This window comes from Molossus molossus, unplaced genomic scaffold (genome assembly GCF_014108415.1).
Source record: "Molossus molossus isolate mMolMol1 unplaced genomic scaffold, mMolMol1.p scaffold_m16_p_10, whole genome shotgun sequence".
Classification (NCBI taxonomy): Eukaryota; Metazoa; Chordata; class Mammalia; order Chiroptera; family Molossidae; genus Molossus; species Molossus molossus.
This window is the reverse complement of record NW_023425345.1, coordinates 77,590,511-77,605,851: the sequence shown is the minus strand read 5'-3', so window position 1 is coordinate 77,605,851 and position 15,341 is coordinate 77,590,511. Positions and strand designations below refer to the sequence as shown.

The 15,341-nt window shown below is 40.5% G+C and overlaps 1 protein-coding gene across 1 annotated transcript in view; it reads left to right on the top strand.

Annotated features, from left to right (window-relative positions):
- The window catches only part of SP1 (Sp1 transcription factor), a 41,040-nt gene extending 27,009 nt beyond the window's left edge, over positions 1-14,031 (top strand). Inside the window, exons 4-6 of the mRNA XM_036251041.1 lie at positions 8,297-8,465; positions 10,842-11,041; positions 13,324-14,031. Coding sequence (XP_036106934.1) covers positions 8,297-8,465; positions 10,842-11,041; positions 13,324-13,637 — 683 coding nt within the window. The 3' untranslated portion in view covers positions 13,638-14,031. The remainder of the gene's footprint in view (positions 1-8,296; positions 8,466-10,841; positions 11,042-13,323) is intronic.
- The last annotated feature ends 1,310 nt before the right edge of the window (positions 14,032-15,341 follow it).

Genomic DNA, 15,341 nt, shown 5'->3' with positions numbered 1-15,341 from the left:
GCTTTAGAGTGGGACAGTTGCCATGCTTGCAAGGCAGCTTTTGGTCATTGTGGACCCTTTCCAGACAGGATAAAGGAGGGAAAGGTAAAATTTGACAAAAGAGGGAGCAAGTCTAGTTATTCCCATTTAAAGAGCTTTCCTGAAAGTCTTAAACCCAGCAATTTTGTACACCTGATTGATCAATGTCTTGTCACTTGACTGCTCCTTATCTGTAAGGGAATCTAGGAAAGAGAATATTTTTAACCTGGCACATTGTTACCCTGAACAAAATCAGGGAGCTTATAGGAATGAAGAAGGAGATAGTGAAAACTGGGAACAAGTGGTAGTATCTGCTATTGAGCACTATAACTTAGTGCACATAGGTACACATATCATTGAAACAACCACAAATAGAGATTAAGGAGTCCATCTAAATAATTATTCTAGATGACTGCATCTTTCTTTATTTTAAACTTTTAAAAGATAATTCACTGCAAATTGTGGGAACATAATGGTGGCAGCCAGTTACTTTAGGCTTTCTGGAGCTCTCTCCTAAATTAGCATGGTATGTTAATAATATCTACCTGCTAATGCAATGTGGTAAGAAGGGCACTCTTCATTTGTGTTCTCCAGAATCGGTAACTCCACTCTAATGAGAAAATATCAGACAAATTCAAATGGAGAGACGTTCTACAAAATACTAACCAGTATTCTTTGAAACTGTCAATGTCATGAAAGACTAAAATACTGTCATAGATCAGGGGATTCTAAGGAGACATGACAGCTAAATGCAATGTGGGATCCTGGATAAGATCCTGGAAGAGAGTAAGGACATTCGTGGAAAAACTTGTGAAATCCAAAAAAATCTTGAGTCTAGTTATTAAATAGTATTGTATTAATGTTAATTTATTAGATTTTTTTTAATCCTCACCTGACGATATGTTTATTGATTTCAGAGAGGAAAGTAGAGAGAGAGAGAAACATTGATTGGTTGCCTCCCATACGCACCCCGACCAGGGATCGAACCCACAACCTTTTGGTGTACAAGACAACACTCCAATCTGGCCAGGGAAGTTTAATCGTTTTCACTAATGTACCTTGGTTAAGTAAGATGTTAACATTCAGAGAAGCTGGGTGAAGAGAACATACAAGAACTTTTTAAACTATCTTTGTAGTATTTCCATAAATCTAAAATTGTTACAAAACATAAAATTACAACAGCTGGAGAAACTAGAGTAGCAAACCCAAAAACTCTACAATGAAACCTTTGATCTGCAATGAACCAGAAGGTGGAAACAAACTAAGATCTACAGATTATTGACTGTGAAGGGGAGGAAGCAGAGAGAAGGCAATAGGGCTTCTGATATGATAACCCTGAAAACTGGAGAATAACAAACTGAATTTTTGGAACTGAAGAGAAATTTTTAGGACTAGAAGCCACATTGAGCAAGACAAGGACAAAGAAAAGGACAAAAAAAAAGAGAAAGAGCAGAGGGTTAGATAACAAAAACAATGAAGAATTATGTGTTCTTTTTTGTTTTTGTTTCATTTTTATCCTCACCAGAGGACATTTTTGCATTTATCTTCAGTAGAGCAGGAGGGAGAGAGTGGGGAAGAGAGAGAGAGAGAAACATCGATGTAAGAGAGACACATCGACTACTTGCCACCCACAGGACCCCAGTGGGGGCAGGGACAAACTGCAACCAAGGTACATGCCCTTAGTGGGAACCAAACCCCGGACTCTGGTTCACAGGCTGACGCTCTAACCACTGAGCAAACCGGCCACTGCTCGTTTTACTTTAAAAACAAGTTCAACTCCATGTAAAGTTGCTATTAACAAAAGATACTAATAAGCCCGGCCGGTGTGGCTCAGTGGATTGAGTGTTGACCCATGCACCAAGAGGTCACTGGTTCAATTCCTGGTCAGGGCACATGCCCAGGTTATGGTCCCAATAGCCAGTTGGCGGCATGCAGGAGGCGTCCATTCGATGTTCTCCCTCGTTGATGTTTCTATCTCTCTCTTCCCCTACCTTCCTCTCTCTCTCTAAAAGTCAATGAAGAAAAAAAAATAATAATAACAGAAAGACGTTTCTTCAGACAGTGAAAGGACCCTGGAACACATGCTTACAGAAATAGATGAAAATTCAGAACGAGCTGAAAGAATTTAAGGAAATGAAAGAACTTATTGAGAGTACAAATTAAAATTAGAAAAATCTCAGAAATTATATGATTGAAAAAAAGGAGAATTTGAAAAGAGAAGTAACATACCTCAGGGAAAAAATTGGAAATGGGAAAAAATTATTTTACAAATAAAGATGAAACAAAAAAAACAACTAAATAAGCACAACACACAAAAATTTAATAAAATAGCCCTGGCTGGTATGGCTCAGCTGTTAGAGCATCGGCCTGTGGTCCAGAGAGACCCAGGTTTGGTTCTCACTAAGGGCACATACCTCTGTTGCAGTTTGTCCCTGGCCTCGGTTGGGTTGTGTGGGTGGCAGCCACTCAGTGTGTCCCTTTCACGTTGATGTTTCTCTCTCTCTTTCTTCCTCTCTCTCCCTCCTACTCTATCTGAACAAAAAATGAAAAAATGTCCTCAGGTGAGGGTTAAACAAAATTTTTTTTTAGTTAAAACACAAAAATTTGTTTTTTTTTATTTATTTATTTATTTATTTATTTATTTTTTTATCGCCCGAGGACATTTTTCTATTTTTTCTTCAGATAGAGTGGGAGGGAGAGAGAGGAAGGGAGAGAGAGAGAGAAACATCGACGTGAAAGGGACACATCGAGTGGCTGCCACCCGCACGACCAACCAGGGCCGGGGACAAACTGCAACCGAAGTACGTGCCCTTAGCGGGAACCAAACCCGGGTCTCTCTGGGCCGCAGGCCGACGCTCTAACCGCCGAGCCAAACCAGCCAGGGCCAAAAATTTGTTTTTAGATAGAGTGGGAAGGAGAAGGAGAAAGAGAAACATTGATGTGAGAGAGACGCGTTGATTAGTTGCCTCCCACATTACCCCTACCAGGGCCTCGATCAAACTTGTAACCCAGTTATGTGCCCTTGATCGGAGTTGAACCTGTGACCCTTTGGTCCACGGACTGACACTAACTGACACTGACACCACAGCTGAGCAAAACTGGCTAGGGCAAAGCAACATTTTTGTTTTTAATTCTCACCTGAGGATGCTTTTCTATTTTTCTTCAGATAGAGTAGGAAGGAGGGCGGGGATGAAAGAGAGAGAGAGAAACATTGACATGAGAGAGACAATTGACTGGCTGACTCCCGCATGACCGTGACCAAGGCCGGTGATGAACTGCAACTGAGGTATGTGCCCTTGACCAGAATTGAGCCTGTGACTTGTTGGTCCGCAGGCTGACGCTCTGACCACTGAGCATAACTGGCCAGGGCTAAAACTACATTTTTTATATGTAGTGCAAAGAGGTGAGCCTTTTTTTTTTTTTTTAATATTTTTTTCTTTATTGGTTTTAGAGAGAGAGGGAGAGGGAGAGAGAGATAGAAACATCAATGAGAGAGAACATTGATTGGCTGCCTCCTGCATACCCCCCACTGGGGATTTGGCCCACAACCTGGGCATGTGCCCTGATAGGGTGCATGGGTTGATGCTCAACCAGTGAGCCAAACTGGCTGGGCAAAAGAGGGAAGCTTATAAGATTAAAAAAAGAGGTACAAGTGATTGAGAAAAAATAAAATAAAATATAGGCAAAGAAGAACCAACATTCATATATTTTTAAAATATATTTTTAATTGATTTTTAGATAGAGAAGAAGGGAGAGGGAGAAAGAGATAGGAACATCAGTGTGAGAACCATCAATCAGTTGTCTCCTGTGCGCCTCTTACTGGAGAGCAAGCCCACAACCCAGGCATGTGCCCTGACCAGGACTCGAACCAGGACCTCTCAGTCCATGGGTCTGTGCTCAACCACTGAGCCACACCAGTTGGGCAAGAACCAACATTTATATAAGCAAAATCCTAAATGAAGAAAATGAAACCCATAGGACAGAAAACTTGCCCAAAGTGTGCCTGGGGAAATCCACCCAGAATAGCCAACAAGGAGACATAGTCTAGTAACACTGGTGGATTTTAAGAGGGAAACAAATTATTTGATTATCCTAGTAAAAAAAAAAAACACCTCCACCTAATCACTTACAAAGGAAAGAAAATGGAATATCACTAGACATTTTGATAGTTTTAGTGTCATAATGTAATGGATTAACATTTAAGAGATAAGGTAGCAAAACATGAACCAAGAATTTTATAACCAGATAAATAGACCTCCAAGTATAAAGTCCATCTACACAATGTAGTTCAGAAAATAGTGTTCACATGATCCTTTCCTGTGGAATCCACTAAATAACTAAAATGACTAGAGAACCAGATTGCAGTATCCAAATACTAATTTCCCATTAAACTAGGAATACTTGAAGTAATAGCTGACTCTAGATCTAAAACAAGAAATAATATTGTCTAGCTGGTGTGGCTCAGTGGACTGAGTGTTGTCCTGTGGACTGAGAGGTCCCAGTTTGATTCCCAGTCGGCACAGGCTCTGTCCGCAGTGGGGGGTGTACAGGAGGTAGCCAATTGATGTTTCTGTCACATCAATGTTTCTCTCTCTTCCTCTCTCTCCAAAAAAAAATCAATAAAAACATATTTTGACTGTTCATTTGAAAAGAGGGTTAGACGTATGGTTTTAAAGAATACTGATGTCTAAGCATTTCTTTGTTTCTGTCTACTCAATTATGCCCTGTCCTGAATTAGCATTTTTATGTTTCAATAAAATGGAAAAAGGTTTCCCTCTTTCCATTTGATTGGGATAGGGGAGAACTTTGGGGCTTAATGAATTGCTCTCTAATTTTAATGGAGTTGAATTGTTCGCTTGGAAAGTAGATCAAAGCCCTGGCTGATTTGGCTCAGCCTTTAGAGCATAGGCTTTAGGACCAATGAGTCCCGGGTTGGATTTTGCTCCCGTACCTCAGTTGCAGTTCATCCCCAGCCCTGGTCAGGGTCGTGGGGGAGGCAATCTGTTGATGTGTCCCTCTTATGTTGATGTTCGTTCTCTCTCTCTCCCTCTCCCTCTCCCCCCCACTCCCTCCCCATCCCTCCCCCTCTCTTACTCCCTCTCACTCTATCTGAAGTAGAAAAATATCCTCGGATGAGGATTAAAAAAAAAAAAAAGAAACTAGATCAAAGATGATTTATTTATCTACACCATGGTTTTGTCTCTGTGTGTTTTAGTTACAGTTTATGTTAAATATTACTTTGTATTAGTTTAATATGTAACTATGGTTTTGTCTTATCTTGATTCTAAAGATCTATTGTAGATAGCTGGATCTACAGTTTTATAAATTTCTATTCTGAAAGTAATTTTTGGTAGGTAAACATTGGTGATGCTAATTAGCATCCTAACTAGTCTTGCCTGGTGAGCTGTTTGGGCTCATTTCAAAGGACAGGTTCTCCATCCCCACTAGGGGGAGTTTCCAATCAATAACAATTTTTTAAAGCAGGTTGATTAAACAAAATACTATTGTATATTTAAAATATGTGTGTGTGTGTGTGTGTGTAATTATTGACAGTTTTACACATGTCCCCCATTTTGCCCCCCTCCACCCATCCCCTACCCCTACCCCCAGGTCTCCACCACACTGTTGTCTGTGTCCATGGCCTATGCATATAAGTATAGGTTCTTTGGTTTATTTCTTCCCATCCATGCCCTAGATATGTCTGTCTATTCCATGTCTCCGGGCTTATTGTGTTGGTCAATTTATTTTGTTCATTAGATTCTACAAATAAATGAGATCATGTGATATTTGTCTTTCTCTGACTGGTTTACTTCACTTAGCATAATAATCTCCAGGTTCATCCATGCTGTTTCAAGGGCTCTTGTATATCTTAGTCCATGATTTCTCACTATGAATTTTTGCACAAGATATTTTCCTAATAATATTAACTATAATGTGTTGAATATTTGTTTTGTGACAGATACGCTAAGCACCTGACATGTATTATTTAATTTGTTTTTCATGACAGCTTCGTGAGATTGATAATATTTCATCCCCATTTTACTGATGGAAAAACTCATAACTAGAGAAGTTACTTGCTCGCTGTTAGAAGCTACTCAAGCCCTGGCGGGTTTGGCTCAGTAGTTAGAAGGTCGGCCTGTGGATCAAAGAGTCCCAGGTTCGGTTCTCGCTAGGGGCACGTACCAAAAAAAAAAAAGAAGCTACCCAAATGGTGGCACAGGAATGTATGTCAAAGTCTGTTTTATTCCAGAGCCTGTTCTCAACCCTACTTCAGTAATACCCAGTTTTAGCTCTACCAGTATCATGCAAGTCTCAAAAACATTCACATTAAATTAATTTTAATGCCATAGGCTGGTACTTAGGAGTGGTAGAGTGAGCAGGGAAGCACAAGGAGAGCTTATTATTAGGCATAGTAACTCAAAATTATGTTTATGAGCTGAAAAGAGTAGAGATTAGGTACAGAAGTACAAACAAGAGCCTAGATTTTAGATGGTAAGTCCAATTTACCCCATTTACTTAGTTTTCTTCTTTATAAAATAGATAAAACAAAGCAGACCAATTCAACACTCCATTTATAGAAATCTTAAATATGGATAGAGTCATTAACTTCTCTACAAGGTGCTTTATAGTAGGTGAATACTTAGTCATAGTATATGTTTTGAAAACTGAGAAGACTGTTATCTGCTCCTTCAAAATGTTACATTTGTCCACTGGCCTAGAGCATTTTTTGAAAATGTCAAGTGTAAACCATCACATAATGATTCATAAAATCAATAGAGCTAAGGGGAAAAAAATTAAGTAGTCTAGAAAATTTAAGAATACGTTGTTTATCATAAGAGTAAGCACTGTTTATGAAACTTGTTTCAGTTATATGTACTAGGTCACAATGTAAAATATATTTTTTACTTTGTGTTGCAGGGTTTTTTTTTAATCCTCACCTGAGGACATTTTTCCATTTTTTGTTCAGATAGAGTGGGAGGGAGGGAGAGAGAGGAAGAGAAAGAGAAACATAGGCGTGAAAGGGACACATCGAGTGGCTGCCACCCACACAACCCAACCAGGGCTGGGGACAAACTGCAACCGAGGTACGCGCCCTTAGCGTGAACCAAACCCGGGTCTCTCCGGACCACAGGCCGATGCTCTAACCGCTGAGCCAAACTGGCCAGGGCTGTGTTGCAGGTTTTAAAAGTTTGAAAAACACTAACCTGGAACTATGTAACATTTATCTATTTTAATTTATCCAGGACAAAATTAGCGCTTTCATATACATTGTCTCTTTAAAAGCAAATGACACCAAGTGACATAATGTATGCTTTATATTGTCTTCCTTTTTCCTAGCATTCTCAAAAGGATCCTGTCCCAGGTCAAAACTTTCCTTGGGTATAACTAGCTCTTTCCTCTCCTCATTGTGTCAGAATTTATATGTACTGTTCCCTGATTAATATTCAGCACAATTTTTTGCTCCTTTAAGGAAGTTTTCCCTCTGAGGTTTTATATGATTTCTAGATTGGAATCCTTTAAAATTTTATTTTTAGTAATTTTCATGTTATTGCTTCCATAGCAATTTAACTCTAGGAATGAATAAGACATTTGTTGGATATCTTTCTGTAACAGTATATACCTTTATCTTATTCTTTTTAATGATTATATAGTAGTCCATTGCACAAGGTTATAATTTAGTGTTTCAATGGTGTACATTTTTATTGTTTCCAGTTTTTTGCTGTTACAGAAAATACTGTTGTCATATATTTGTATATTATAGGACGTTGCTGGTTCAAAGTGGAATTACTTTGATCCTGTGCATTTAAATTTTTAATATTGCTAAATTGCTCTGGCCAGTTTGGCTTAGCGGTTGGAACATTGTCCTGCGGACTGGAGAGTCCCAGGTTCGGTTCCCGCTAGGGGCACGTACCAAAAAAAAAAAAAAAAAAATTATAATACTGCCAAATTGGACTTCAAAGGGGTTGTTCTAATTTGTCACTACCTATATATAAAAATGCCCATACATTTTTAAAAGTGTATCTCCATACACTTGTCCATGCTGTGCATTATTAGAGTTTTAACTTTTTGTAATCTCATAGATGAAAAATTACAAAAGTCCAGTATAAATAGAGTTGCATTTTAAAAATTGAGTGAGATTGACTATATTTTCATGATACCAGTGAATGTGACTTCAAAGCTTGAAGAAATCATTCCATAATAAATGTAGTCACTGAGATGCCTGCAGCTGTTATGAGGTCCCCTAATTTACACCTTGACCCTTTACTCTTAATTTCAGGTGATCATGGAGCTCAGCTTGGCCTCCATGGGGCTGGTGGTGATGGAATACATGATGACACAGCAGGAGGAGAGGAAGGAGAGAACAGCCCAGATCCCCAACCCCAAGCTGGTCGGAGGACCCGGAGGGAAGCATGTACCTGCCCCTACTGTAAAGACAGTGAAGGAAGGTAAGTAGACTAAGCCAGTGTCTTAGAAGAAAAATTTAGTAGATTTGGAGGTAAGAAGAGTGGTTTTTTGTGTTTTGTTTTTACATGTAAGACTTGACAATGTAACGAGATAGGCACAATTTGATTAGATTAGATTAGATTAGATTAGATTAGATTAGATTAGATTAGATTAGATAATCTTGGTTCCAGCTCTGATCCTTTCATCGGCTTTTAAGACCTTGGGCCCTAGTAGGTGCCTGCTTTCTCTTAAAGATAAGGAAAGTGGATGGAGCCAGCTGGTGGAGTGATTGTTACCATATGTCTATTTTGAGATAGTTTTAATAAGATTGCTTGTAAATCAGCCTTGCAAAGAAAAAAAAAATACCAACACTAATGTGTTTTTATCGTGGTTGTGAGAATAAGTTTTCCAGAGTCTTATTTTCCCTCAAAATAGATAAAAATGCTAGTCCAGATAGAAATTTTTTCTATTAGGGACTCTAATATGTCCTGCAGGACAAAGTTCTGATGATTTTCTCAGTAGTAGTACCTGCTAGTCAATATTATCTCTGGAGAGTTCCAAGTTCTATTTTTTTCCCATCAAGTCACTGTTTTTTTGTTTGTTTTATTTTTAATATGTTTTTATTATTTTAGAGAGAGAGGAAGGGAGAGGGAGTGAGAGAAACATCTATTGGCTGTCTCCTGGATGCCCCCTACTGGGGATCGAGCCTGCAATCTGTGCATGTATCCTGACCAGGAATCTAACCAGTGACCTTTAGGTTCACAGGAAGACACTCAACCAACTGAGCCACTCCAGCTGGGCAAGTCACCACTTTTGAGAGAAAAGGAAGTTACATAGTTGCTTAAATGCCTTTGGGGGAAAAAACTGTTACAGTTTTGTCCCAGTGAAAATAAGCACAAAATAAGTACCAAAACAAAAAATAATTTGAGTTATTTGTAAGTTAACCTTACATTACAGGGAAAAATTGAATTAAAAGCACTGAGTACAGTAGTATTTGCCTTTATCAAAGCTTAAAGTAGATTAAAAAATTTTTTTTAATCCTCACCCTAGAACATTTCTTTTGCATTTATCATCAAATAGAGTCAGAGGGAGAAAGGGAGGAAGAGAGAAAGAGAGAGAGAAGCATCGATATGAGAGAGACACATAGACTGTCACCCACACGACCCCAACCGGGGCCGGGGACAAACCACAACCAGGGACAAACCGCAACCAGAGACAAATCGCAACCAGAAACAAACCAAACCCAGGACTCTCTGGTCCGAGGGCCAATGCTCTAATCGCTGAGCCAAACCAGCCAGGGTGAATTAAATTTTTGAAGGAACTTCTCGGATTTTCACCTAAGTGTGATTTCATTTCCATTGTATTTTTTTCCTTTTGCTGGTATGTGCTGTTAAAACCTAAGAAAAATCCCTCTTGGAAATCTCCCCAATGCCTACTAATGGATCACACATGGAACAAATTGGTTTGGCAAAAATGTTTCAGAGCTGATTCCTGAGAGGAGCTTAGGATCTGCTCCATACAGGGAATACTTCTTTACAATCCTTGATTTAGTAGGGTTCTTATTCCCTTTTTTAACTTTTGTTCAATCCATCTTCCTCTTCCACTGAAGTCTGCTTCTGTTTTTCAGCTGTTAAGCTTCACTATTTGACTCTTGACTTTTATTTTAGGAAAAAAGTTCTTAACTAGGTGCTTAAATGGAGAAACTCTTTGCTCATAAGTAACTTCCTAGCCAAAAATACTACCATATTCACAGTAGTTCCTGTGGAAAATGATTGTATTGAGACTTAAACTTCTTGAAAAATACAAGGCAATGCCCCACAGACTTCGCAAATCACCATGAGAATAATTATTTTTTCAAACATCAAATATCAAAATTGATTAAGGAACAGAAAAGCAGAAAGGACAAGTGTCCAGTAGAGAGGAAACTACAACTTGAATTTTGGTATTAAGAACCAGAATCAGCCCTGGCCAGTTTGGCTCAGTAGTTAGAGCGTCAGCCTGCGGACCAGAGAGTCTTGGGTTCGGTTCCTGCTAAGAGCATGTGCCTCAGTTGCCGCTCGGCCCCAGCCCCAGTTGGGGTCGTGCAGGTGGCAACCAGTGGATGTGTCTCTCTCACATCGATGTATCTTTCTCTCTCTCTCTTCCTCCCTCTCTCCCTCCCACTATATCTGAGGATAAATGCAAAAAAGTGTCCTCGGGTGAGGATATAAAAAAAAAAAAAAGAACTAGAATCAACTAAAGATTTATATTTTAGAAGCCATTTTTAAAAAAAAGTCTGGGTTAGTTTTGAGTGGGTCGGATAATTGCTGCTGACACTTTGCAGTTCTTTAATTTTTATCTCTAGAATGAATGATGAATAGTTGTGTTCTCATTTTCAGGGGCTCTGGGGATCCTGGCAAAAAGAAACAGCACATTTGCCATATTCAAGGCTGTGGCAAAGTATATGGCAAGACCTCACACCTACGGGCACACTTGCGCTGGCACACAGGCGAGAGGCCATTTATGTGTACCTGGTCATACTGTGGGAAACGCTTCACACGTTCAGATGAGCTGCAGAGGCACAAACGCACACATACAGGTAAGTAGGAACCTGGGGAAGAAAAGAAATAGTAATAGACCAGAATGGAAAGACACAAAATATACCTGTGAAATGGCTAAAAATCCTCAGCAACTTAATTTAAAACTAAATGTATGGATCACAGATGGAATTGGAGTTAATCTGAAAAACCTTTAAGAAGGAAGAAGTTGGCTGCCCTGGTCAGTTTGTCTCAGTAGTTAGAGCATTAGCCTTCAGACCAAAGGGTCGAGGGTTTGATTCCTGTCAAGGGCATGTACCTGGGTTGTGTGTTCGAGCCCTGGCCCTGGTCGGGGTTGTGCAGGAGGCAACCAATTGATGTGTCTCTTTCACATCGGTGTTTCTCTCTCCCTTCCTTTCCCTTCCACTCTATCTGTTTTTTAATTTTTTTGTTTGTTAATCCTCACCCAAGAATATTTTTCCATTTAGTTTTAGAGAGAGTAGAAGGGAGGGAGGAGTAGAGAGAGAAAGACATCGATGTGAGAAAGACACATCTACTGGTTGCCTCCCGCACACTCCCAGACCAGGGCTGGGGATCCAGAGATCGAACCTGTAACCCAGGTACGTGCCCTTGACCTGAATCAAATTTATGACCCATTAGTCCAAGGGCCAGTAACTGTTGAACCAAACCAGTCAGGGCCCTTCCACTTTATCTAAAAACCGATGAAAAAATATCCTTGAGTGAGGATTAACAAAAAGAAAGGAAGGAGCCGCCTGGAGAATGTGGCTCAGTTGGTTGAGTGTTGTCCCCTGTACCAGGAGGTTGCCAGTTTGATTCCTGGTCAGGGCACATGCCTGGGTTGTGGTCTTGATTCCCTGAGTGGAAAGTGCAGGAGGCAGCTGATCAATGTTTCTCTCTGTCTCTCTCCCTTTCCCCCCCACTTCCTCTCTGAAATCAATTAAAAAACAAACAAGCGAACTTTTTTTTTAATCTTCACCTGAAGATATTCGTCCATTTATTTTCAGACAGAATGGGAGGGAGGGAGAGAGAGAGAGAGAGAGAGGGAAACATTGATGTGAGAGAGACACATCAATTAGTTGCCTCTCACATGACCCCGACCAGGGCTGGGGACCAAACTGCAACCAAGGTATGTGCCCTTGACCGGAATCGAACCTGTGACTCTTTGATCCGTGGGCTGACACTCTAACCACTGAGTCAAACCAGCCTGGGCGCAAACATTTTTTTGAATTAAAAAAGGTGGGGGGAGGGACGGCCTGGCAGGTTTGACTCAGCGGTTAGAGCGTTAGCCCATGGACCAATGAGTCTCAGGTTCAATTCTGGTCAAGGGCACATACCTTGGTTGTGATTCGTCCTTGGCCCTGGGAGGCACGCGGGAGGCAACCAGTTGATGTGGCTCTATCACATTGATGTTTCTCTCTGTTTCTCCTTCTCCATCCCTCCCACTATCTGATAATAAGTAGGAAAATATTCTCAGGTGAGGAATAAATAAATAAATAATTTTTTTAAAGGCAGGAAGGAGCTACGTTTTGAGTAGAATTTTGGAGGATCCCATTACTCTTTTTTTTTTTTTTATTGATATTTTAGAGAGACAGAAAATGAGAGGGAGGGAGATACGGAAACATTATTAAGAGAAAACATTGATTGGCTGCCTCCTGCATGGCCCCTCTGGGGATTTGGCCCACAACCTGGGCATGTGTCCTGACTAGGAATCAAACCGGTGACCTCTTGGTGCTCAACCACTGAGCTACACCACCCGGACCCATTATTCTTTTTAGTCTGTCCTGCCATACATTTTTTCCTATTCCTGCCTTTCAACCCTACCTACCTTCATTTTCTTTTTTCATTTATTCCCCTTTTTCCTGGTACCAGAACACCATGTTTATTTTGAAAACAATCTCTCTATATTCTTAGTTACATGATTTGGGTGGGATTGATCCTACCCCAACCCAGTTACAGGAATGGGCCATAATTGGTTTAAGCCAGTCTATGTATCCTTTCCCCACAGGATGTTTGGTTCAGGGGGTGGGCAATTAAGCTTGTCCAGGAAGAGTGAAACTTGGAACTTAAGCTGAGAATGCAGGGCTACAGACACTTTCTCCTTTATAGGTTTGTGGTGTGAAGATATATGGCCAGAAACTGCTATTCCTCAGTCCTTACCTATCTCTTCTTCCAAAAAGATACTCATCAGGTTTTTCTTGCTTTTATCACCTTCTAAAACTGGCCTAATATGCTGCCTTATAAAGTTTGAAAGCATTAATTGGAAAAGGTACCCCCTAATTCCTGAGATGTTAGTTTCCTATCTTCTTTCTCTTTTTTTACTTAGGTGAGAAGAAATTTGCCTGCCCTGAGTGTCCCAAGCGCTTCATGAGGAGTGACCACCTGTCAAAGCATATCAAGACCCACCAGAATAAGAAGGGAAGCACAGGCGTAGCCCTGAGTGTGGGCACTTTGCCCCTGGACAGTGGGGCAGGTTCAGAAGGCAGTGGTGCTGCCACTTCTTCAGCCCTTATTACCACCAATATGGTAACCATGGAGGCCATCTGTCCAGAGGGAATTGCCCGTCTTGCCAACAGTGGCATAAACGTCATGCAGGTGGCGGATCTGCAGTCCATTAATATCAGTGGCAATGGCTTCTGAGATCAGGCATCCGGGGCCAGAGACATATGGGCCATACCCATTAACCCTGGGGTGCAAGGTAGCTTGGGTCCAAGAGACATGTGGGAGAGAGAGCCATGAGGCATTAAAATGCATGGTGGTGGGAAGAATTGAGGGAGGGATACAAGAGAAGAGATGGGGTCCTGTCACTCACCTATATCAGTACCTCCTTGAAGTGGGAAATATTAGTGAAAATTCTGTGCGTGCCACCCTTTGATGAGCATTTGTTTGACCCCAGTTTCTTCTTCCATTTCTTACCCCAGCCTCTCTGCCCTGCGTTTCCCTTCTCAGCTCCCTCATGATGGATTCCCCCCCTTTCCTAAAGCCATCATGCCTTGATAAATATATATGATCATTGAAATACTTTTTAACAAAATCAGATTCTATATTATATATATATATATATAAATATATATATAAAAGATATATAGAGATGCATTTGCAGGGGTTGGCTGGGAGGAGAAAAGAGACCATTCTGTGACCAAAATACCTTGGTCATTTTTTTTATATTGCCTTATTTCCTTATGGCTGAGCCTTGTGACACATCAAGCTTCTATAGATGTTGTCTTGGCATCCCACATAGATTAAGCATTCATATGCTCTGCTTTTAGTTTATATATACATACATAATGTTTTTCCTTAATTTTGTCTTTTTATTTGGGATCAGCTTCTTGCACTCCTTTCCTGACTCAATCCTTTCTGTCTCCCTTTCTCTCACCTGATCAATTTCATGTTTTTGGTAGTGATCCCTGGATGAGGCATTTCTGTGAATCTTTTAAAGTCCTTAGTCGCAACAGCAGAATGAGAAACTTTGAAGCCCAGGATGAATGCTTAAAGTAACTGAGGAGAGAGTGCTCAAAATACTACTGACGCAGGCACCTTCTTGGTGCTGGAGAGTCAAAGGCACCTCTCTTTATCAGGTGCTCTAAGCATCAAGAATCAGAAGTCTTTCTATGTAATTATACAAGAGATCATTTGAAGGTTATAATCTGGGGTTTGTATAAACTATCAGAAGATGGTCAAATAATAGGTGGGGGCTTTTAATAGGAAAATGATGTGCTCAAAAGTGGAAATGACTCATAGTAGTCCAGTTAAGGAGTTAGTGGAGTATTTGGACTTTGTACAGCTGTCTTCCAAGGTGGCTGTAAGCTTTGATTTCACATAAACTTCTGAGTTCACATTCTAAAAGGAAGTACACTTCCTCTTTTGAACGTCCCCAGTAGTTTCTTTTCCATTATGTTATTAAAGAGCATCAGGCAATAAATCTGTTCCAGGTTTCCATTCTGTGGAACTCCCAGAGCATGTACTAGTGGCAAGGCAGTGGTTCTTTGATCTTTTCCCTTAACTCTTCCTTGGGTGGTTCCTAAGGGAAAAGGAAGCACACGATCATGGGAATGGTAGCCCAGAACAAAAAGAAATCTTGTCTTACCACTGTGGTTTATAGGAGAGATTGGGAGAAACCATCTGCTTTCTTCATGGCCTGATTCCTGAAGAGACTGATCCAAAAATTATAGCGGCAGGGAACTCAGTGCATTTGGTACTGAGATTTAAATGCAACCAGAGTTGTCCTCAAGGCCCAGCCATTAAAACATCGTCTCTCTTGACCTTCTGGTATCTTTTCAGAGGGCTTTTCACTGTGAGGAAGTGTGGAAATGGCTGTGTGTATGTGTGTAATCTGTTAGGTTG